Here is a 23955-nt window from a genome sequence, read left to right as displayed (position 1 = left end):
CCCCCCCCCCCCCAGTCACAAATTCATGACCCTGTTGTCCAAGTCAAGGGGGGACCGGAAATTCAAGAAAACGGCTCTAAACATCTACATGGATTGGTCTGAATGCGTTCCTCGCATCACTTCCTGTTTGCTAACATTTACAGTGTATTCCTGGTTAGGTGTGAACCAGGGGCACTTTAAATCCTGTGCCCCCGCCACCAACCTCCACCCTGACCACTACAGGTCGCTCTTCAAGATTGGGAGGTGTAGGGGGTGGGGGTGTCTGCCGTTTCCTGTAGCGCCGCCTCACCTGCGTTCCTCTTCCGCTTATTTTATTTTATTTTTTTCAACTCGACCCGTTTCCGTTTTCCAGCCCTCAAAGCTTCGCTCCTCCATCCGTGAGTTGTTGCCTTGGAGACGCAGATACATACAGAGCAAAAGAGTGGGAGACAGAGGGAGCGAGTGTTGCCATCCGTCAGCCGTCGGCGGCGCCGACAGCCGCCCCCCCCACTCCGCTCTCAGCCCATTTCCTTCCACTGGCGGTAAAACTCCACGACGTTTTTCAGCTCCATGCCCGCAGAGGCCGCCGCCTGGACCGCCGCCTGCCGACAGGAAGACCGCCACTTTCAATCACACGGAAGATCCTCACGTTTCAAAAATCAAAGAAAAACACTTCATGTAGGCACCTTTTTTATCCCGCATGTGTCACGGACGACACGTTTGCACAGATCTTCAGATCAGCACAACTACTTAATGACCTACTCCGAAAAAAGGGTCGTTTTTGGTGTTTTTAACATGTTTTGTTGGCATTTTTCTGATAATGAAGGACAAAATAAATAACTATTATTTCAAAGTTTCAGTTTTTAACAATTTGTTTTTTCAAATTGTTGTAAATCAGGAAAAGACGCAAAACAAATGTTAAAAAAAGAGCATGTGTGTGAAGTAGGATATACGCCGCTCTGACCTCTAAGCAACAGGGGGGAGGAAGGGGGAGCGGGGTTGCCCCGCGCCAACTGCACCACCCACAACTCAGAGGCAAAAAACAAGAAACAACAAAAAATGTCAGCTAGCCGACCCTCCCGGGTAATAAAACCTCCATGGAGGTCTAGAGGAGAGTTATTCAACCTTTTTGAGCCACGGCACACTTTAACCTTGACAAAAATCCAGCGACACACCAGCATCCAAAAATTTAAAAACAGGAGAAACTCATAGTCTGTATTGATCTACAGCCCCTCCCCAAACTCACGTGCATTTTTGAGATAATTGTTGCAGAAAAAGCTGGAAGTTGCAGCTGTTTTTTTCTAAAAGATGCAATAAAAATTAAGTTAGAAGATTTAAAAACTGTTTGTGTGTTTGTTGTGGTTTTAAGCCGTTTAACAAGGACGACTCATTGTGCGGTGAGACGCTGTCACTTTAACCCAATGCATCATGGGAGATGTAGTGCAAACAGCCACCGAACGCAGAAAGACTCTGAGCTTCATTGTTTTGTTCACTTGTTCCACCGTCTGACACCGGATCCTGTGGAAAGCTACACCGCTAAAGACGAGCTTTAGCTGATATTTTTGTTGGAACTGAGACTTTATGAGCAGAATCAGAACAAGGAAGTGAAGACTTCAACCACTTCTGATTGGTCAGACTGATCACGTGTGATTAAGCCTCCAAGAATGATTGGTGGAGACAGTTGAAGGGGCGGGACTTTTCCGAAAACGTTTGAAGCTACGCCTAAATCACGGTACCGTCATTCTTATCAAAATGTCTTTACTTTAATCAAATAAACACAAAGAAAAAAGTATTTTATGACCTTTCATATTACTAATTTCTCAGTGTTTTATCAGGGCCTTTTTTGGATGAACAAAGAGCTGATTTCCTGGAGATGGGAAATGTTTTTAAATCAGTTAATGAGGGCAATCTGGTTGAAAAACTCTGGTCTAGAGACTACCGGAGAGCAACGTTACACTGAATTAGCGGAATTTCCATTTCCAACATACAAAACCTGTTTTTCATGTTCAGTCGCATTGTTTTTCCCACGAAAACTCTCAGAATCCAATTTTGATTTTGTGTCACATGATGTAAATAGTAAAATGATGACAGACATTTTATAAAGTCTAAATTTGGAAAAAAATGGGGCTTAAAGGACACATTCACACGACATTTTCTGACCCATTCACGGTCAAAAGAGGCAATATAAGACAGTCCAGGCAGACGTTTTTAAGGTTTGGCTGTTAAAAGGAGCTTGAATGAAAGGGGACATATTCGCGTAAATTCATTGGCTAAACTTTCAGAAACTCAACTGAAGTGAAACACGAATGTCATACGAGTCACATGAAGATCCCAATTCATCAAAACAAATGTGAGGAATGTTCATCTTTAGACTTCAGGATCTTCAAAACATTTTACCTTTCTGCCACAATCTACATAAAAACACATAAATGAATGTAAATGGATGAATAGTGGACGGAGCCGAGAACTTCTTCGTGTCGTATCTCAACCTTTTTAGCATCAGCTTACTAAAACGTTTCTTATTTAAGTTTTAATCTGCATTTTTCTTTCAGACTGACGGACCTTCATGGCTGCAGAGCGGGAGCACAGCTCCTCCACCTCGCCACCCGTCAGGATGGTCACCATGCCGGCTGTGTCCTCGTCTCCGTTGCTCTGGGAGACGGTCAGCTGACGGCAGCTGTCCACCGTCTTGTACAGATGCCTTAAAAGAGGAAGAGGAGCCATCTTTCAAATCTCGGGTCTCTGCTGGAGGCGAGGATCAAAAAGTGAGGACACGGCAGAGCTCACCAGGCTTCAAGGTCCTGCCGTTTGAGTTTGTCTCTTTCAAAACTGCGACCCGACTCTTTCTGACAGCGGATGTACCTGCAGACAGAAAGAAGAGCTTCAGAAACCCTCAAACATGGATGTCACCGAAACATTCCTGCTCCGAGAAGCTGGCTGGAAGATACAAACGGGCTGAAATCTGGAGAAGAAAATTACAAGTCGGCCTTCCTTTCAGGCAAAAATGTCAACCTTGGAAAAAGTCCTTTTTAAAATCTCAAACACATGATTGACAGTTTGTGAAGATAAAACCTGTAAACGGCCTGAGTGGCTGATGAAAGGAAAAAAAAAAAACCTCACCTGTTGCCTTTTCGAAACTCAGACTCAAGAAAGCGGATTCCGTCTCTGGCGCCAGCGTTTTCCTTTTTCAACGCGTCAAGGCCATCGATCACTGCGGCACAAACCCCGCCCCCCCTGTCAGCGCCACCGCTCTGAAAGCGTTCCTACTTCAACACCGCGATGAAGAGCACTGACCTGCACGAGGGATGATGATGATGAAGCAGCCGCTTCCAGCCAGCTGCCGGATGAGACTCAGGTGCTGGCAGAGGGCGGCCGTGTCGGGGACCAGGTAAGGAGACATGGAGGACTGAGCTTTGGGCTGCTGAAGGCTGCCCTCTAGCTGTGACACTTCCAACTGCAGGCAGAGAACAAAATTCTCCGTGTTGATCAAGTTCAGGCAGAAAGACGAGAATCTACTTCCTCTCTGAGGATCACATCACTGTTTACTGTTAGTAGACACGCATCTCTGATTAATATTTTTTAGTAAACTTTTTTTTATAAAGAGTGATCCTCCTTAGAAGTCATAATCAGGATGTTTATTCATTTTTTTCGAAAAACGTTTTCACATTTTGCTTTTTTAGGTTTCTTAAAAGAAGAATAAAAGGTTTTTCAGAAACATTTTTAAACACATAAAAGCAGCTTTCAGAGATCAGCCCTGAAGGCAGGAAACAGCAACTTACCAGGTCTGGATTAGGTTTGATTTTATTGTTTCATTTATCTATTTGTCCTAAAAAGCTCATTTGTATTTTAAACTTTCATTAAAAACAAAAACCTTTTTCTCATTTTTACAAATGTTTTCTGCTTTCATTTAAAGGAATGAATAAATACATTAAAAGGTATTTATTTCTTTGGATTAACCACCAATCTTCAGCAAACTACAGCTGCTAAAGTACAGAAAGACATTAAAATCCACGTGCCCTAATAAATGCGAGTTTTGAATTTATTTCCATCTAAAGTAGGACATTTTTAAAATATTAAAATCTACATTTCTTTTACTCAAATCGGACTGAAACTGCGGGTTTTTTGTGGTACATACAAGTAAACTGATTTTAAGACTCTTCTACATTGATAGTGCTTTTTCCATGAGTGGTTTGAGTCAATAAATCATGGTTTCCTCCTTCACAGGAGCTTTGAGCTCAGAATGCAATAAGAGCCGCATGAAGCAGAGAGGAACCTGTAATCGTAGCTGAGCCATGTCTCTCATCAATCGGTTCCGCCGCGCCTCCTCCTCCGCCTGAAAACAAAAACCTTCAGCGTTTGTCGTTGGACGCAGAACCAAGGATCTGACGGATTCTGCCGCCTCTCACCATTCTGAACTGGGCCTTGGCCTGCTGCAGCAGGTTGTCCTGCTCGGCCTGGCTAATGCTGGTGAAGATGCCCGCTTCCGGGTTGAAGTGCAGGACGTTGCCTTCCAGGTTTGTTAAGAAGTGTCCGAAACTGCGTATGCAACAGACTCGCACCACGCACTGGAGGGAACAGATCCGAGAAAGTTTCAGAACAAGAAATCCTGAACGCTGGAGTGACGTTTGAGTGAAATATTGGTTAAAAAAAGAACCAAAATCAGGTTTAAATACTAAACTACAAAACATCAGGATGGAAAAAAAAAAGGTCGTAAAAAATCCAGAAGTTGTGAAGGAAATGGTAAACAATGTTAGGAGAGGATCTAGTTGTTTGTAGATTTTATGCATAATCAGCTACTATCTATTCTAAAGATTATAAAACTGGACAGGATATTCGTCAAAATAAACTAAAAGAAACAAGAATTTTCTCAAATTTAAATGATTAAGATGATTATTTTCTTCTAGACAGCCGCTGGTGTGGACAGACGGAAACTTTGAGGTGATCGCTTGCTCAAAATAACACATGCAACGGAATATTTTCCTAAAACATAAACTGAAATGATCAGAACAAGAACAACCTTCAAGAGAAACCCCTCAGTAACTTAAGGCTTTCTGCTTCCTGTTAATTTATGACGACCGCTGCGGTTCGAAACCTGGGAAACTCATTAACGAGAGAAAATTCCTTCAGTGGTTTAGTTCCAACAGGCAAAGTCTTCCTCCTCTGAGAATTTACCTCGTGCACTGGACTGAGGGACAGGTTTCGGCCGGCGAAGTCGAGGCGGCGGTGAGCGGCGTTGAGAGCAGGGAGGTGACGCAGCGTCAGATCTTCAGGCAGCAGCAGAGTCTGGACCAAAGCGGGCTGCTCACACTCGTTTAACATCTCTGTTAGCTGAGGGTTCAAGCCCAGATCTGCAGCGCAAACGGATGAAAGCAAAGTGTGTGAAGCCTGTGAGGATAAAACAGCAGCAGCAGCATCTGTCAGAGCCAAACCGACGACTCTGTGAGGCGGTGAGATCACACTCCTGCAGACAGCAGACACAGCTTGGTGTGTCTGGATTCACCATGTACTTTTGAGGGTGGACTTCACAGTGTTTGATTAGTAAGAAAGGAATAAGGACGACCATTTTTTGGGTTTGTTTTCTTCAACTAAAACGATCGCTTGTTGTTTACGGGATTATTCGTCGACATTCACGAGAGGAACGGCCGTGGACTTCCTGATTGAAGCACGTTTAAAATGAAAGCAGACTGGGGCCAGAATTCAAATTATAATATATATAATATTTATGATATAAATTTATGAACCTCAACAGTTGATTTTTACAATCGACACTTACTTGAAAAAGGGTGTGGCCTTTGATTGACAGGTAACCACTTAAATGAGTTTCCAAGACTTGATGATTTTTAAAAACCATCTTTAAACGGATTAAACTAATCCTCTCTCTCTAACACAACCATTGGTTCACACTGCTAGTTAACTGCACCAGAGTTCACTTGCATGTAAACCCAGACACAGGTTTTTCAGGGTTCCTCGTTTACAAATTAAAGTTAAGACACAATTAAGATTTCATTATAATTATCTGGATTAAATATGTGTTTTAACAGTCCTAATCATTAATGGGAAACAAAATTCTCAACATGTCATTCAATGTCACCATCAGACTGCACAACCAGGTTATTTTTACATGGCCATTTATTTATCTGTCTGTTTGATCCGATATCTAGCGAGCTGTCATTTTACCATCACTTGTATTTTTACTTTCAAGCTGCCACAATGAAAAAATTTCTCCCTGTGAGATAAATAAAGGTCAACTCCTAGTGGGGGCATTTTTTTAAGGAGTGTAAAATAATCTCCTGCTAAACGAAAATGCATTCATACTTTTACAAAAACCTAAGGAGAACTAAAATTAATTTCATCTTAGGTCAGATGGAGGCAACAACAAATTCAGACGTATAAAATAAAATGATCTGAAAACAGGTTCCACAGTGACTCAACGCTATTTTCTATGAAACGGGGATGAACATTTTCCCGTTTGTGCAGGAAATCTGAGAACTCAGACTTCGAAAACCTTCTTCCCAGGAGCTGAATGTTGAGCACCCGGACTCTGGCGGCAGGAACTCACCGGCCTCCAGGATCTTGCTGTTGTCTGGAAGCAGGTTGAGCAGCACAGACAGACGGTTCCACAGACTCTGAGAACTCTGCAGAAAAAGCTGCAGTTCGTGATCAAACTCCAGAGAGATGGATCCTGAAAGGCGGGTGAATCTGCAGCCTCACCTGAGCGCACATGACGATGATATCCGTGTTTGTTCTCAGCCAATCAACAAAGACCTTCACCACCTGGATCAGTCCCTGGTTGGTCAGGATCTCCAGCTTCTCCAGCAGGGTTTTTTCGCTGCGTACAGACGGAGCGCTGTGCTGACTTTCTTCGGAATCCGAGTCCAAGTCTGAGGAAAAGAAACCCCCAGAGGAAGATTTCAGCCTTTTCAACAGATGAGGAAGACGCCAAATATCACAGCGGAGGTTACCGTCGTCGTTGGTTCCGTTGGCGGTTCCTGGGTTCAGGTCACAGGGGGAATCCCCAGAGGGAGGGGGGGTCTCCTGAGATGGGGGGGCAGAGGTGTCAGTTGGGGTGGGAATACCCGAGGAAGAGGAGGCCTGCGGCCTGAGCAGCATGTTGCTGAAGGTCGGCGCCAGACGGAAGCAGCGCTTGGTCTGGAAGAGCTGCGAGGACATGGCCTGGAGGTTGCTGCTGATGCTGGCGTCGCTCGGCATGCTGGGACCATTCGAGTTTGGAGGAAGGTCACCGTCCGCATCTCCTCCTCCTCCTCCTTCTTTCGCATGCTCCGCGTCCTCCTCCTCTTCCTGGTGCTCCCTGGCCTCAGAGTTCTCGGTGTCCTCTATGTCCTCCAGGTCGGAGCGGGACTCCTGGCTGTTCATGTCCGAGTCGGTCTCCACGTCAAACGCCGTTCCTCCTTCCTCCTCCTCAGAGCCACTCCCCCAAATGACCTCTTCTCCTAAAGGATCCCTCTTGGTCTCCTTCTTCACAGATGAAGGGTTGACCGGGGATCCCATCGAGATCCCTCCCGTCGAATCAGCTCTGCCCTGTCGCTCTTCCTCATTGTCTTCTTCTTCGTCACTCTCGAAGCCTTCGCTCAGATCGCTTTCATCCTCCTGGCCGTCTTTGCGGGCGCAGCGGCGGCGGCGGAGTCGAGACAGGCGCACGTACTTTTTCTTCTGCCTCTGTTTCTCCTCCTTCTTGCTTTGATCTTCTTCGCTGCTGGGTTTTTTGTCCCCATCTTCCTTCTCCTCCTCTTCCCCCACAATGCCGTTCTGCAGAGGCTTCTCGCTTGAGCAATCCATGGGCGGTGCTGACAAATCCCTCCCATCTGCGTCATCTACAGAGAAATGAAAATCTTCAGCTGCTCTAAAAGGAATCCAAAGGAGGAAGAGGCAGGAACGCTGCAGATTTGCTCTGGTGTGACTTTTGTCTCCCACCTGCAGCATCTGTGTGTAGCGCCGGCACCTGCCCCCCCCCCTCCTCCAGCTCCGCCTGCAGCCGGATGTTGACATGGTTGACCAGGTGGGAGAAGAGAGCCAGAGTGAACGCGATGGAAGCGCTGTACTGCTTGGAACCTGTGGAAGAAAGCCACACCTTCAGCGTTTACACAACTTGGAGTTTTGAAACCTAAAGAAGGACTTTGAGGAAGACGCCCACCTCCCCTCTTCAGGCTGTGCACCACCATCAGACACGTTACCACCATCTTAAAAATGAGGCCGTCGGGGAGAACGGGGCAGGAGACGTCAGGGTGCTGCTGATGCTGCTCCTCTTCCTCCTCGCTGGGGCTGTGCTGAGCGCCTCCGTGCGCTGGAGGAGGGAGGTAAAACAGCACCAGGTTGAAGTCCTCCAGCACCGACTGACACAGCGACGTCAGCTCCGTCTCCAGCAAACTTCAAACACAGAGGACAGTGGAAGGTTTGTTTTTATCCCAAGAATCACTCCATCCGTCCTCCTGTGGGCCCCCCAGGGCATACAGCCGAGTCATAAATGAAAAAAAATGTTTCAAGAGAGAAAGTTCTCCTTCAGATGATTAGGCAAAAAGTTGTTTCAAAGAAACAAAGTCCAAAAATAAGGATGTCCTGACACTCGGTCAGAATCGCATCTTGTAGCCCAATCAGGGATCGGATAATAATTTTATTCTTATTACGATCAGCGATATACATTTCAATCCGAATATAACAGATAAAAAATCTGCACATGATGACTGGATAAATGCATTTTACCGTCGTAAAACGTAGCAGAATACAGCTTGAACAGGAGGCACACAAAAACAGTTTGCTAGATTTAGCGAGATGTTCACAGATTTGGGCTTCAAGGATCAATAGCCGCGTTTACATGGGCAAAAGTAATCGGAATGAACGTCTGATTGGAAAGAAAATGTGTCATGTAAACGCCCCGTTCGGAATACTCTGCCCCGATCAGACTCATTCAGATCAGAATTTCTTTCCGATTGAGATAGGTGGGTTATACCGATCGTTTATCCGATCGTGGAGCATGTAAACGGTCATTACGATCGTGTGTCACTACTGCTCTGGTTTACGTCACGCATAGACGGTGTTTGGCTGTGAGAAAGCTCATACAGGACCGTCCAGCTCTGCGGACGCCCCGTGAAAAGCGCCGCTCCGCTCTCGCCCCGCTAGCTCTCCCCTCTCTTACACCCCTTACGAAGGGAATGCGGGGAAGGGGCGCTTCGTACCCCCCGACGCTCACTCGGTCCACTGGCACCCGAGTGAACAGAGGAGCTGGATTAATAATTTTGTGTCCGAGGGGGAGGATGCTTTGTTACGTGTGCATTTTGTTATGTGTGGGAGAATCCAGACTGCGAGCCGCGCCGCCGCTCTGGGTTAGCGGCTGCAGGACTCAGGAGGAACCGTGTTCGAACAGACTGAGCTCCGGCCGCTAGCTCAGAGTGGCTTTGGGGCGGTCTGTGTGAACTTTTCAGAGCAGAAATCAGAGCAGAAATAAATGTCGCGGGGTTTCACGTGGATTCGTGTTTCCAGTTGTGTCCCGACAAAATAAAGGCTGCTGTTATTTCCAGACATTTATGTGCGCTAATATGCAGATTGCTGCGTTTGTCGCACGGTCCTGGATTCTCGTGTCCATCAAGGCTAACGTTGTTAGCCCGTGTTAGCCTGTCCTCAGCCTTCTTCCAGCTGTTTCATTCACAAAACAGCACTGACCACACAGATTAAATATAACGATGAGCGAACAGGCGCTTCATAATATTCATGACATTAATAAAAGCACGTTTGAAAGGTCGTCTCGTATTACGGAGCTGCAGCACGTGCTGTCTCTCTGTGGCAGCGGTTTGTTTACAACGGGATCTAGTTCCGCATCCGGGTGATTTTACACTACTGCGCAGTGCGCATGCCCAGATTATTCATTCCGAACGAAAGCGTGAGCCATGGGAACGTTTGTTCTAATCGGAAAAAGGTTTTCTGTGCCCATGTGCACGGGTGAATTTTAACCCGACCATTGATCCGATCAAGATATTCTGCCCATGTAACCGCGGCTAGTGACTCTTCATAAACTGTTTAAACCGACAGCAAGTGTCTCTTTGGTTAGTTTTAACTCAAACAAGGGCCTTAAAAGGCATTTTATTCATTAAAAAGTTTGAGTTTTTGTTTCTTTTTAATGAGAATGGCTCTCTGTGCTGCCAAGGGACCGTCTACAAAGTGCACGCTCCAGGACAAACGTGTAAAGAAAAAAAAAGACAAAAACTATTAAATGGTTACATTGATATGAATTAGTCATGACTACTCCTCATATTCATGATACAACAATTTCGAAAGAAAATAAACATTATTTTGTAGGAATTTTTATGGGAGCCATGAAACCCATCTAGGGATGCAACGGCTGACAAAACTGGGGGCTCGGGTCACGTCATGGTTTCCGCCTCACCTGTTCTTGGGCTGCAGCAGGCTCTGCAGGTACATGAAGCTCACCAGGAGCCGCTTTACATCTTTGGATCTGGAGGCAAGATCACAAAAAAATAAAGTGAAGTTTGAACAAAAATGAAGTTCTGTTAAAGTGCATAAAAAAGCAAATTTTTTGATGCTTGAAAGTTGCTCATTGCAGGAAACTAGAAGTTAGATTCCTCACAAATGTTTACTGAAAAAAGGATTAGGACTTTGTATTCAGATGATGCCAACATCTCAACCTTTGTGCTTTCAGAGGCTTTCTGGCTTCATTTCTTCATAATTTCTGCTCAATTACACTGAATCCTGTTTTGGTTTTGTTTTAATTATCTTGCAGAATCTACCATCTGATGTGGATCCAATGTTTAGCAAGGAGAGCTCAAATTTCTGACATTCGCACAAATGAGATCAAAGTAATTACTGAAGACCTCTCAGCTTTGATGGCAAACATTAGATCCGTTTCTGCAGCCGCCCCACCTCTTTCTGGATGGAGACAGCTTCTTCATCTCCGGCTTCTTCACTTGGTGGTACATCTTGGCGGCTTTGTCAAACAGCCGCTTCAGATTGCCGTAGGCGCCCTCGAACGGAGCGTCTGATTGAATGCTGCACACAAGAAAGCTTCCGTAAAAGACCTGCGACCACCGACTGAAGCTCGGGTATCGGCGCCGCTCACCAGCGAAGGTAGTAGTACGTCGCTTCAACGTTGTAGAACTTGCTTCCAGCCAAAGTACCCAGCTGGTTAAAAGGCATTCCTGCAAAAAAAAGGTCAAAAAAAACAATGAAAGAAGGCAATAAAAAAGAGACTTAACTTTAGAAAAACTCTGCTCTGAAAGCTGCTCTTAAATGTTGATGGGGCAAATTGATTGGATATTTCAAGAATACTTAAAAGACATGTGGACCCATGGGGTCAAACACCAGATAACTTATGTTAAAACTTTAGGATTTCTGCTTAAATTAGCCAAATTTCAACCGGCTCCTTTGTATTGCTTTTTTTAAGCTTTTCTCTCAGCTGGATGATGTGGATTTTTGTTTTGAGTAAACATGACTTGATTTTCCCTAAAAATACAAAGAATGCAGTTTTAATTCAGTTATTGGCAGAGCAGCTGCAGGCTCAAGTCCCGGGGAGAACTCTTGCTGCGTCTTTGGGTAGCCGCCGAACTGCACACTCTAAAAAACGTAATAAAAGTTGCTCTGGATGGAAGCATCCGTCTGATGTCGTTTAATCAAATCAAGCTGTTGACAGAACTCGGGCTGTCTTCAGATTTACAGAACAGGGCTCCAGACTAACTTTTTTTCACTAGGAGCACAGTGGCCCCCAACTGAAAATTTTAGGGGCGCATACCGTAAATCAACATGCTAACCAGATCTACTAATTTCCGCTGTATTATGAATAAATACTTTAATAATAGATGCAGAAATTACAATGTGCTGTTTCAAATTCAGTGTCACATTTTATTCTTCACTTTTGAAGATGCAACAACGAGGTAAACTGACAGCACCATCGCTGTCATGACAGTACAAATAGTAAACAAAATACCATACATTTAGAATTAAAAAAAGTTTTTAGTAACGAAGTGATTACCGTAGTAACCTTTCGGTCATTTCACAGTTTCAAACAATACTTAAATGTATGTAAACATTAGGGGATGGAAATTCATGTTGGCGACACCAAATAGGTGCAGCCAAGATGCACAATAATTTGAGATCACCCAGATGGACGCAACGCTGCGCAGATCACCTGGTGTGAGACGTAAATTTTTGTTTTTGCTCTAACATCACCTGTCAATCAAAACAAAAATATCAGGAGAAAGGGGCAGAAGCAAGACCCCAACCTGAGCGAACGCAGCTGGAAATGTAGTACTGAACTGACTGAAAGCTGCCCTACAGACTACAAAACAATGCATTATGGGATATGTGTCCTGATGGGTTTTTTGCAGTTCACTGATCAATTAAAATAATTTAAAATACCAACTGATTAAAAAAGGCTACATCCATTACAAAATATTGAAATAATTATAAAATATATAATAACACAGATCATACTTAGGGGGAGAGGCATATTAAAACTAAATTGAATGTTAAGGACAACTCCAACTTCCTGTTCTCCTTCAGTCTCGCTGCAGCTTCGCCTTCATGCCCTACACGTGATTTGACCACTTTGATCCCCACTGTGCCAAAGATCTGTCGAAGGATTTCCACTAACCAGTTTTGACCACAAGAGGAATCCCCATTTCAAGCCATTTCCTTATCAATTTGCACTTTAATGACAGCGGTTAAGAGAAATCCCGGGGTCCCTGACCTCACCAGGCATTTATGAAGCTCTGCCAACTTGTAGGGGAAAACCAAAATGAAAAAAAATACAGAAGAGTTGGGTTTAAACTAGACAGTCACTCACCCACATGTGGCATCACTGACAGAGCCTGGTGGTAAAACCTCTCGGCCAGCTGCTCCGTCTCCACTCCAGCGAGCTCGTTCTGGTATCGAGCTGAGAACACAGCACCAGAAGAATCAACACCACTCACACTTCTAGTTCTAAAGCAAACTAAAACCATACAAAAACCAAAGAAGTGTGCTCAGTTTGTCACAATTCTGCCTCATTTTCACACAAGCTGCCTCACACTTCAAATGAAATCTTTTACCCAGATCTCCCAGGTACACCAGACAGCGATGGCAGGCCATCTGCGCCCATTCCATCTCCTTGGGGGAGGCAGACACTGGCTTTTTTCGGCCTGAGGAGGAAAAATGATCACATTTATTTGAATTATTCAAACATTAGCTACATGTCAAACGCAATCTGAAGGTAAACCTTTAGAGATATGTCGGAGGGTGCCTACCAAATAGGCGCTTCTTTTTATGAATAAATATAGAATATTTTTATACTTTAGAGTTGATGCTCACATATTGATTCATTTGTTTTAAGTAAATAACAGTTTATCTACTTGGGTTTTCACTTTAGGTGACTACTACAGACTATCGGGAAGAAAATTATTTTGTTTTTGTTTATTTGGAGACAAAAAAAATCTCTTTATTTTTACAAAAATGAATAAGAAGACATAAAAAAATAAATTAAATAAATAAATAAAACAGCTTCCAAGCAAGATCACCGCTAAATTTGTAAGAAAAGTAAACAAACAAAGAAAGAAACCACAAAGCTCCATCCACCAGCTGCCCATGGGGACCATGGGGGGTGAAGAAAACTGTCCTTCTGCCAGCTCCTCATGCCACCACATCTGCAGAAGTTTCCAAACTTTTGCGTTTTCTCGTCTCTTTTCCTCCACCCTGTGTCTGTTTGGGATCCTCTGTTGAGTGTGGGAGAAGACTGACCGATGAGAGGATCGGTGACGTGGGTCCAGTCGATGCAGTCCTGCAGCTCCAGCTGGTAATGCGACTGAACGTAGAGCAGCAGGTGTTGGTAGAAGCCCACGCCGGCGATCAGGTGTGTCCTGTAGGCGCACTCCAGAGCGCTGCGGCTGTGGACATGCTGCAGAGGAAGCACAAAGAACACACTTCCCAATTACCTTTGATTCAAGGTTAGAATCAGCATAAATGACTAAGAACATATTTATTTGGCTAACGTTTGCCAACTAGCCAATCAAATGTCGTTTAAGTTTTATGATTGTACAATGTTTTGCTCTCCTTGGGTGCTACCTGTCTGTCTAGTGATTAAAGGTGCTTTGTAAATAACTGAATAGATGATGATCAAATGCTGAATATGTTTTCATTTTTTAAATATCCTGTCAGTATTTTCTTAAAACAAATTAAAAAAAGGTAGAAGTAGCATTATTCATCATTATTAAATACATTTAAACAAAATTCAAACAGATAAAATTCTAAAAATGCATATTTTATGATCAGCATACTGTCAAGCAGATAAAAGTCATTTTCTTTCCCGTCTGTTGCTTCATATGTTTCCGTCCTTTAGCTTTTGCAGGTTATTTTACTCTAAAACTCACCAAACTGATTAAAATAAAATAAATATTTAGTCAGTGGAGAGTCATAAGAAGGGAAGAAGGCAGCAGCTCCTCCACGGCTCCCTCCGGCCTACCTTCTTGTTGGTCTTGATGACCTGGATGACCTCGTAGTAAACCTTCCTCCAGAGCAGCTCCTCAGCCTTGCGGCCATAGTCGACGGGGTGAAGAAACATCAGTTTCACACAAAGCTCCCTCAGTCTGAAAGCACAGAAGGTTTATAATAATGAATTTTAGGGTGAGCTGTGTGGCACAAAAGAGGGTGACAGGAACAGAGGGGGTTATGGGAGAAATGGAACCAGCAGCCTTGGTTTGAGTTTTTACTAGGGTTGGGCGATGTCCCCTAAATTGGCCGTTGACGATGTTTGCTGTCAACCATCGGGATGGACGATGACATCGTCGGGGGGGGGGGGTATTTTTACATTTTTCGTTCTTATATAACTGCTATTCGTTTTTTTGCTTTTTTCATTTTATTTCCCAACTGATGACTAATCCGCGATGATCCAGTATAAACTGAGGGAAGTGACTTTAACAAAAAAAGTAACAAAATAGAAAAGAAGTAGTCCGCTCCCGCACTTCCGGGGGAGTGCGGACTTACAGCTTTGTGTTTGATGGGAAGGGGGGGGTACATGAGGTATGTGTGGGAGATTTAAGACTGCGATCCGTCCCGCAGCTCTAGGGGTACAAGCAACCGAACTCAGAACCGGGTCTAAAAGTGTGTGTCTGTGCACAGCTCGGATCGTCAGCACACACAGCGGTTTGAGCTTCAAAGCAGAAATGTCGCTCAGTCCTTAGAAAACATTCAATCAATCACATGGATTTGTGTTTCCAGTCGTGTCCCGACTAAATAAAGGCTGATGTTATTCACAGGATGCAGCACCACCCAAAGCTAATGTTGTTAGCCCGTGTTAGCATACTGCTAATCCTGGCTTCGTTCAGAAAAAGCACTGACCACACGGATTAAAATTCAAATGATGAGCGAACAGGTGTTTCATAATAACCGTAACATTATTAAAGGCACGTTTAGAAGATCGTCTCATATATTACCGAGCTGACATGTCAATGTATATAGCCGCTCGGCGCTGTTTAACAATGTTTTGTATTGAATTGTTACATACAATAAAGTTTGAAAAAAAAAAGCCGCTCGGCGGAGTTTATATCCTTCCGTTTTTCAAACCCTACTGCGCATGTGCGAATGATTTATTCCGACGGAAAGTGTGACCTTAGTGAACGTTTTTATATTCTGAAAACATTTTTCTGGGCCCATCTACACGGTTGGATACTAATCCGACCATTGATCCCATCAAGATATTTTGTACATGTAACCGCGGCTTATGATGTCGACGCGCAACGTGGCGGGGGCGTGGCATCACGATGGTGGTCTCTCCATCGGGATGTCAGTCACCCATCACGATGGACGATGATATCGTCCATCGGCACAACCCTAGTTTTTACTCATTTCTATCTCCCTTGATCTTCAAATCTTAAGAGCCTCATTTGTGACAGTTAAACGGCAAAGATCGTAAAAGCCAAACACTCAAACATTATTTTTCATTCTGCTTTTGACTGCATTTTCTTTGATTTTGCATTTGATTTCATAGATATGCCCAAAAGAATAAAAAACAATGTATGAAAAACATTTCCAGCACAATTGAACCCCGATTTAGGGCGTCAGTCATGCAAAAAGCGGGCTCTCATCTTCCACACAAACCCCGACCCTGATCAAACTGCAGGATGGGTGAATCTCAGCGAGAGACGAGAACAAAAAGAAAAGACGACCAACAACCAGAGAGACTGAAACAAAGTAGAAAAAGCAGATAAGTCATTTCAATTTCCATCCACAACTCCCATAAAAGTTAGACTTTAAAAGTATTTGATTGAACGACATCCCTTCATCTGTGGAGTTCCTGCTTGTGAGGATTGTCCTCACAACTGGGAGGTTGGAAAAGAGGAGGCTGACTTTCACCATTTTTACAGCTTGGACAATTCCCAAACACTGTTTTAAAGACAAAACAGCAACTAGGTTTTACGGCCGCATCCTCATGAACAAATTAAGTCTTAAATAAAGATTATTTTACATTTTTAGGCGTAAGATTTGTCTGCAAAAACTTAAAAAGTCTCCCTAAGACTCATTTCCACTAAGTGGTACGGTCTGGTTTACAATGGTCAGGGCAATTCCACTCAAAGTTGGACGCTTGCCCGGCGTTGACCTATTCAGTACCTTTGCGTCATAGTAGTGCGATTACAACAAAAACAACAACGGAGGTCATCCAGCAATTCATTTTGGTCTCTGCATCTGACCCACATGGCAAGGAAGTGGTGGGCTGGAGACACAGCTGCCCTTAGTGCTTAGTGTTCAGCACGGAGGTATTGAACACCCAATTTTTGGGGAGTTTGGTAGGACTCCACCACGGATTTGAACCAACGACCCACCAGTAACAGGCAAGTTTAAAACTTGAGGCAAAACAAGGCAATACCAGTCACCTGAAAAGACTGAAATACTTTATTACCTTTGATTTTAAGGTTAGAATCAACAAATAACTGAACATCATTATATGGCTTATTGTTATTACCCCCCCCCCCCCCAACTAAAATCTTTAAATATCCTTTCAGTATTTTTAATAACAGAAAGATAGAAATGAGTATTCAAATCAAATACAAGAAAAACAAAACCAAACTCAACCTACTTAGAGCAGCTGATATTCGGTTTATTTTAGATGAGCACATCCACGTAGGGTGGACACTCTTTCACTCGCCCACTGAGTGACTTTAACTTCATTAATAAGGTGGAGGTATCCCGGAAAACTGTCCGACTGCTGATTTTCTGAATCACAGCGGGAAGCAATGAGATGAACAAACCAAACGACAAACTGGATACGGATCAGGAACCTCAGCTGAAGTTCCCACACATGCTTGGCCGGGTTTGTGGAGTGAATGGACGCTGTGTGTCGTAGTGTCATAAACACCCAGAGGGTCACAGCGTTGCAGTGGAAGAAATCAACAGATTCTCCCATGAAGGACTCCATCATTGTTTAAAACACAAGTGTGGAACCAAGCAAAACATAAAAACCTCCACAGACACAAACTACAACATGTGCGTTTTAAATAAGCTACAATGGCTGTAAAAGTATGTGTCAGTCACTGGTTCTGAACGCCGTCGCCCTAAAAAGCTGAGTTTGGTCCGTAGCATTCAACATTGATCAAATTCAACTGTGAGAGTCAGAAAGTGAAAAATAGAATCCAGGAACTCACATTGTTTGACTTTTAAAGGATAAAAAATTCACCACAGTATTTTGCATTGTAACCCTGGTTTCAATGGCAGAACTCAAATGTTTCCTTTAGGTCCTTCAGCAGGTTTTGAACGCACTGTTGCTGCCATTCCATGCCTGGTCCATTCCTCCATGCAGATCTTCTCCAGAGCTGTAATTTGGTGGTGTTGCTGGACAACTTCCTCCCCGGATTTTCGGTTGGATTGAGGTCCAGAAACTGGCAAAAACACTCAAGAACCTTGAAATGATCTCATGTAGCCACAGCTTTGTTGGCATGACAAGGTATTTGGGATCATTGTTCTACTAGAAGATACAGACCCGTTTCATTCTCAGTATTCTCAGTGATGGAAGGAGGTTTTTGCACAGATTCTCACCATACATGACCCCATTCATCCTTTCCTTAACAGTAGTCATGTTCCCTTTACAGAACAGCAACCCCAAAGCATGATGCTTCCACCCCCGTGCTTCACAATACAGTCTTGTGTTCTTGGTTGGAATTCAGCCACGCTCCTTCAAACATGACAGGTGCCGTTTCTACCAGACTTTGCAGTTTAGTTTTCATCCGTTCACATGACATCCTCCCAATCCTCGTCTGGATCATCCGATTGTCTATGGATAACTTCAAATGAGTGCTGGCTAAAGCAGGGGAACCTTTGGAGCACTGCAGGACTTGAACCTGTGACCCGCATTACCATAATAACCTTTGCTACCGTGCTCCAAGCTCTCTCTCGAGGTCATTGACCAATTCCCTCGTGTAGTTCTGGGCTCACTATTTCCAAGGTCATTTGTTATCTTGGTGAGCTCTTTCATGGAGCTCCAGATTGTCATGTTGATCTTGTATTTCAACCATTTTCTAATAATTGCTCCAACAGTTGATCTCTTCTCATATCAGCTGATGCTTATTGTAGATTGGTTCACCGCAGTCTTGTTCAGGTCCTTTAACAGCGCTTTGGTATTGGTCATGATGGAGAGGTTGCAGTCGTGAGTGTTTAAGGGTGCTGATAAGTGTCTTTTATAGAGATAAGTTCAAACAGGTGCCAATAACACAGGTAACGATTGGAGGACAGAAGAGATGGTAAAGAAGTAGCGAAGGACAGAATTTTTTGCTTGTTTGTGATAAAACTTCATTTTCTGCACCATTTACACAAATAAATGATTTAACATCAAACAATGAGGTTTCCCTGGATTCTTTTTTTTTTTTTAATTCTACATCTCAGAGTTGACATTTAACTGTTATGGACATTACAGACCAAACTCAGCCGTTTCGGAGGACATCTTCCAGAATCAGTGACTGGCAAACATTTGTTTTGCCCCAGTATTTACAACTCAGAATAAACGAACTTCACGGTTTATGCACCAGCAGCCCTTATAGCCTAAAGAGTCTGCATACAAAAAAACATTTACAACCAGCGTTTAGGTTCATTTGGAGCGAGCAGAAAACCTTTAGTCGCAGAGATGCAGGAGGGCGCGGCCCAGCTGAATTCAGAGACAGCTGCGTCAGTCATTATGAGCATGATAACTGGTCAGACCACATAACACAACGGTCCACACAGCCAAGTGCAGTTGGGCTGGACGTACTTGTTGCGAAGGCTGATGTTCTCTGGCTTGAAGACCTCTCTGTAGGACGACTTGCTGCCGATGATGACATCCAGCTTGTGCACAGATTCCACCACAGCCCTGAGAAGCAGAAGTTTATCATCAACATGGATAGAACAGTCTCATTTCTGAGCATTGCTTTCACTTTGAGTGAGGCAAAAAAAAAAGGAAGAAAGAAAAAAAAAAGGTTTATCAGAGGATGTCACCAAATTCCGAACTTCTGCTCGTCTAAACGAGTCTGGTGACCTCATCCGTGGCGGGTTTATACAGCCTGACAGACTTTCTTCAGTGGCAGCCGACATTGGAATGTTCCATCAGCACCTTGGTCTCATCAACTTACCTGTATAGCCGCTTGATTAGGAGCACTTTCGCCTCTGGCTCGCTGTCTTGCCCCGGCCCGCTCATGTTAGCGACAAGCCAGATGTGTGCTCAAGAGCCCCGCCGTTTACTTGCAGTATCATCCGACTCTCCCGCCAAACCACAGTTGTTACGGGCGCTCGTGTTCGATCCCGGCAATGACAACCGTTTTGATAGCCAGCTAAAGCTTAGCTATCAAGAAATCGTTAGCGTCCCCCCGCTCCCTCCGCGTTTCTTTCGTTTCTGGAGTCCTTTAGCTACACCCCCTCCACCCATCCGTTCCGAAAGTCGGGTAAAAGGGGGCTGCCTGGTAATTTATGCGCTTCCTGGTCAGCTGAAGTGCTCCGATAAGCGTCTTGTGCTGTTCATCGTTCCGGCTATTGCTGCGAGGGCGGCCATTATTCCTATCAGGTAGCGACCGCTTTAATATCGCGAGAACACAGACGCCGTCATGAGATTTCACCGGACCAGCGCTGCGTACAATGACTTATATCGCTAGAGGAGACACGCCCGCTTGGGAAGCCTGGCGGAGCGCGACGTCATCTTGGTGAGGTGGACGGCGCCCACGTGACAATGATTTCTATAGCCTTTAGTGGCATCTAAGTAGCTTTTATATAATTTATATATATTTATACATATATATAAACATAAATATATATGTATATCATTTATATATATACATATACATCATTCGTTGTTGTTAAAGAAGAGAAACAGGCAGCCTTAAAAGCTCAAACTTTAATCAAAAATGCACAGTTGCAGGACTTATTACAAAAAACAATTATTAGAAAAAAAATTAAAAAATATTTTTTAAACATGTAGAAGTTTTAGACCTCTTTGACATGTAATTTAAATTATTTAGAAAAGCCCCACAATAAGTCAATAGGAAGTCAATAATAATAATAAATAATAACAATATATACATAAGTAAATAATGACTAATACTAAATCAATAAATAATAATAATAATAAACAATAGTAATTCAATAATAATAATAAATGATAAGAATAAATCAATAATAAGTCAACAATAAGTCCAAAAGTCAATAACAGATTTACCCTTGAAAAAAAAAGAAGAAAAAATAAAGAAAAACAATAGATTTACTGATTCATGTGAGTGATCAATTTGTGTAACACAGATGGTATGGTGTCGGGTTTTCAAGCAAACAGTCTGGCCTCTCATCAAAATCTTTTTCCACAAAATGTTTTGAACATAGCCAGACTGTATTGCTAGTTAGTAACCACAGTGATCCATCTGGGTTAGCTCTTTTTATTGCTAAGGCACACTTTTTCCTTAAGTCTGAATCCATTGGAAACCTGCAAGAAAAGTTCAGTCACTGAGTCAGAAATGTATAAATATATATTACTATGATAACCTAGTCCTAGTATACTGTATATACGTTTAACAAAATAAAATGTAAGTTTATGTCGACAGCAAATTATACGCACATCATCCCTACATGTTGATAATTGCCCTACAGCATCATGCATGTCAACATGTATACTATTAATGATGCCCCTGCAGCATAAAAAATATATATATATATATAATACTTACCTGTGAAATATTATGCCTTTCTTCCTTCGTCGACTAATTTGTTCGATTTTGGCAGTTGAAACCCGCACAATGAAGTGGCATTTTGTAAAAAAAAATGTGTTCACATGCACGCTCTGCAGCAGTGACTTGACCTCACCAAGATGGCGGTGCTCTCCTCCCTTGAGGAATCATGTGATGTCTCCTCTAGCGACATAATTCATTGGCTGCGTCCGCCTGGCTCATCTCAAACACGCTTGTATTCAGAACTGTGTTGTATTCTTCTTTTATTGCGTTGTTATAAATGTTGTATTTTTGTATTATATTCTGTAAATATTCAATTAAAAAAAATCTCAAACAAGCTTCTTATGAATCACAGGGTATCAGAAGTAGAAGGGGTGCAATTTCTGGCAATACACCTATATCTGAAGCCTGTTCTTATTTTCCCAGCATGCTTTACGTTTGAAATATTGACATACCATCAAATGATAAATTTGAAGCAGTTTAATCTTCTAAAAAAACATTTTTTTATTATCAAATAGCTGATCTAAACCATTGTCTGGGGTGTAAAAGTATGTAGGGGGAGCCTTTTTCAACATAACACCAAACCTTCCCTTTAAATTTCATTTTCTCTTTCTCACATTTTATTCATAAAAATAAAATACAATTTGTTCAAAGTATTATTTTATACAAACTTTATTTAAAATTTGCTTAATTCTTTTTAAATCTTTCAAAAGGGTGAGTTTTTGCTGTTTTTAAAGTCCATTTTAGATTAATTTTTTCCTCCCCTTTTAAACGCTGAAGTGTCTGTCGGACATATTTAAAAACAAATTTCAATAGTGGGAAGGAAGTTATGAATTTTCTTGCTGAAGCGGAGCTTAATTGTGGCTGTATTTTGATTTCTTTCCCAGGATTTCTTGCTGGAAATACGGTACCTGTCCAGGAAAGTAAAAGTGGACCTCTGCCAGCTTGTCCACCTGTCTGGTCGCCATTCAGCCTGACTTACAGCTAACCTGCTCAGCCATTAACCAGTCTCTGCTCTCAGCTTCATGCTGCTACGGCCATCTGTTTCCCTGCCACACTATTCTGCCCAAGCCTTGTAAGTCCCCGCACCTCTACAATGTTTGGAACTGTTTCCCAGAGACCCTTTTGGAGATTATTTGGATTGCATTGGACGCTGCCGATATAGAAGACTGTAAATCCAAAGTTTGCGATCTGGAACAAGGAGTTTCTGTGCTCAAAAGAGAACATGTGGACTTAACGGAGAATGGTGGAGTTGGAGCGCTATAAACTGCGCTGGATTTTGAAACTATAAGGCTTGAAAGAAAAAGCGAGGAAAACACCAGCAAAGAAGTCTTTTATATCCTGGCAAAGATCACGCTACAGCACACGGTCTTGGACATAACACAAACAGTGTCAATAGAGTAATGTCTTAAGCGGCTTAGTAAAGCGGCTGGGTAGCTCGGTTAGTAAGGTGAAAGATGACCACGCAGGAAGCCAGGGTTCAATTACCATATCAATGGCGAGCAATTAACATCACCCAGTGAGGGCCCTTGGGCAAGTGCCTTAACGCTGCTGCCTCCTGAGCGCAGGTCGCTCACTGCTCCCCCAGCGGATGGGTCAAATGCGGAGAACAATTTCCCCATTGTGGGATGAACAAAGTAACTATTATTATTATTATTAAGATTTTTCATCAATAAGGAAGAAACCTCCAATAGAAGTAACTGGTTAAGATGGCAAACTCACCAGAACAAGGTGTGGGCAGGAGGAAACAGCCAAACAATAACTCTTGCTTAACGAATGATGGTCAGAAAGTTGAAACGGCAGTAAAAATTTCATCGAGCAAAACAGTTAAGAGGTAGATTTCAGTTTTATTAAGAGGGCTCAATTCTGGCTTTAAATACAGGAAATTTAGGTGTGAATTAAGTTTTTCCATTTATAAACTATAGGATTATGTACATTTGTTCTCTTTAGTTCTATACATTTATTTACATAAAAATCAAGTTTGGTTGTGAGATCCTGGTTTATAAAAATCAACTTGAAATTTCAAATTTGAATACATTTACTTCCAAATAGAGTTGAGTTTCGCTTTAGTAACTAGTGATTCTGACCCAAAAACACATTATAGGTGAACAAATGGGATAGTGAAGGGAATGAAGAGATTTATCCTATGTAACAAAAAAATAAAAATAAATACAAATATTTGAATTTGAAATGGAATTGAGTAGTGAATTCCTCCTGGATTGAATATTTACTGTTGTAGTAGCTTCTGCTGGTCAGTAGAGGTCAATGAAGAACGGTTTACGACCAATAAGTGACTCTGGCATCTGCCTATACTGGCTAAAATGAGGCATAGTTAAATTACAGACTCTTTAATTGGTGCATGGTGGTGTATTGGTGAGCACTCTTGTTCTGCAGCGATAAGGCCCTGGTTTTTCTGAGTCGGGTTTGGATGTTCTCCATGTGCATGCATGGGCTTTCTCACAGTCCAAAGACATGCTTCATGGGTTATTAGGGATCTCTAAATTGTCCTCTTAGGTGATCATGTGAATGTGTGGCCCTGCAACAGATTGGTGACCAATTAAGAGTATATATACCTTGCCAGCAACTCTGTGACTCTGAAAGGGATTCAGCAGATTCTGAAGGTGGATGGATGGTCTCCTTAACAAAAGGTCCTGACAGGTATAGATCAATTAAACTTTATTTTCAGAAAAGTAGTCAGGTTAGTTCTCCAAAGGTAGATTATCCTGTCCTTTCTGTTTCGAAGTGCCTGTCCCAAGTCCGGTAAAAGCAGAGAGTTGGGTTTAACAGGGTTTATGAAGAAAAACTAAGACCAAAA

At 42.9% G+C, this 23955-nt stretch overlaps 1 protein-coding gene across 1 annotated transcript; it reads right to left on the bottom strand.

Moving 5' to 3' along the window:
• Positions 1 to 20021, bottom strand: smg5 (SMG5, nonsense mediated mRNA decay factor). Its single transcript, XM_023964170.1, has 22 exons — positions 19566 to 20021; positions 19208 to 19306; positions 14438 to 14561; positions 13717 to 13873; positions 13032 to 13121; positions 12788 to 12877; positions 11066 to 11144; positions 10870 to 10995; positions 10376 to 10444; positions 8132 to 8364; positions 7912 to 8049; positions 6942 to 7811; positions 6691 to 6860; positions 6539 to 6614; positions 5152 to 5327; positions 4386 to 4544; positions 4253 to 4312; positions 3274 to 3433; positions 3100 to 3190; positions 2767 to 2841; positions 2542 to 2680; positions 1 to 581 (listed from the first exon to the last, which is right to left on the bottom strand). The coding sequence occupies exons 1-22, from the start codon at positions 19628 to 19630 to the stop codon at positions 498 to 500; spliced, it is 3330 nt and encodes a 1109-aa protein (XP_023819938.1). The 5' UTR covers positions 19631 to 20021; the 3' UTR covers positions 1 to 497.
• Positions 20022 to 23955: the final 3934 nt, after the last annotated feature.

The sequence above is a fragment of the Oryzias latipes genome, chromosome 16, assembly GCF_002234675.1.
Source record: "Oryzias latipes chromosome 16, ASM223467v1".
Lineage (NCBI taxonomy): Eukaryota > Metazoa > Chordata > Actinopteri > Beloniformes > Adrianichthyidae > Oryzias > Oryzias latipes.
Note: the sequence above shows the minus strand (reverse complement) of the source record. Positions and strands in the feature narration are given on the sequence as shown.

What these genes read in the sequence shown, in the direction of transcription:
- smg5 (XM_023964170.1), bottom strand. Translation starts at nt 19,630, where the DNA reads ATGAGCGGGCCGGGGCAAGACAGCGAGCCAGAGGCGAAAGTGCTCCTA. An exon ending in CTGCTGCAGCCCAAGAACAG is followed by an intron (nt 8,365 to 10,375) that starts GTGAGGCGGAAA and finishes CTGTGTTTGAAG; the next exon opens with TTTGCTGGAGACGGAGCTGA. An exon ending in GCTACACACAGATGCTGCAG is followed by an intron (nt 7,812 to 7,911) that starts GTGGGAGACAAA and finishes ATTTCTCTGTAG; the next exon opens with ATGACGCAGATGGGAGGGAT.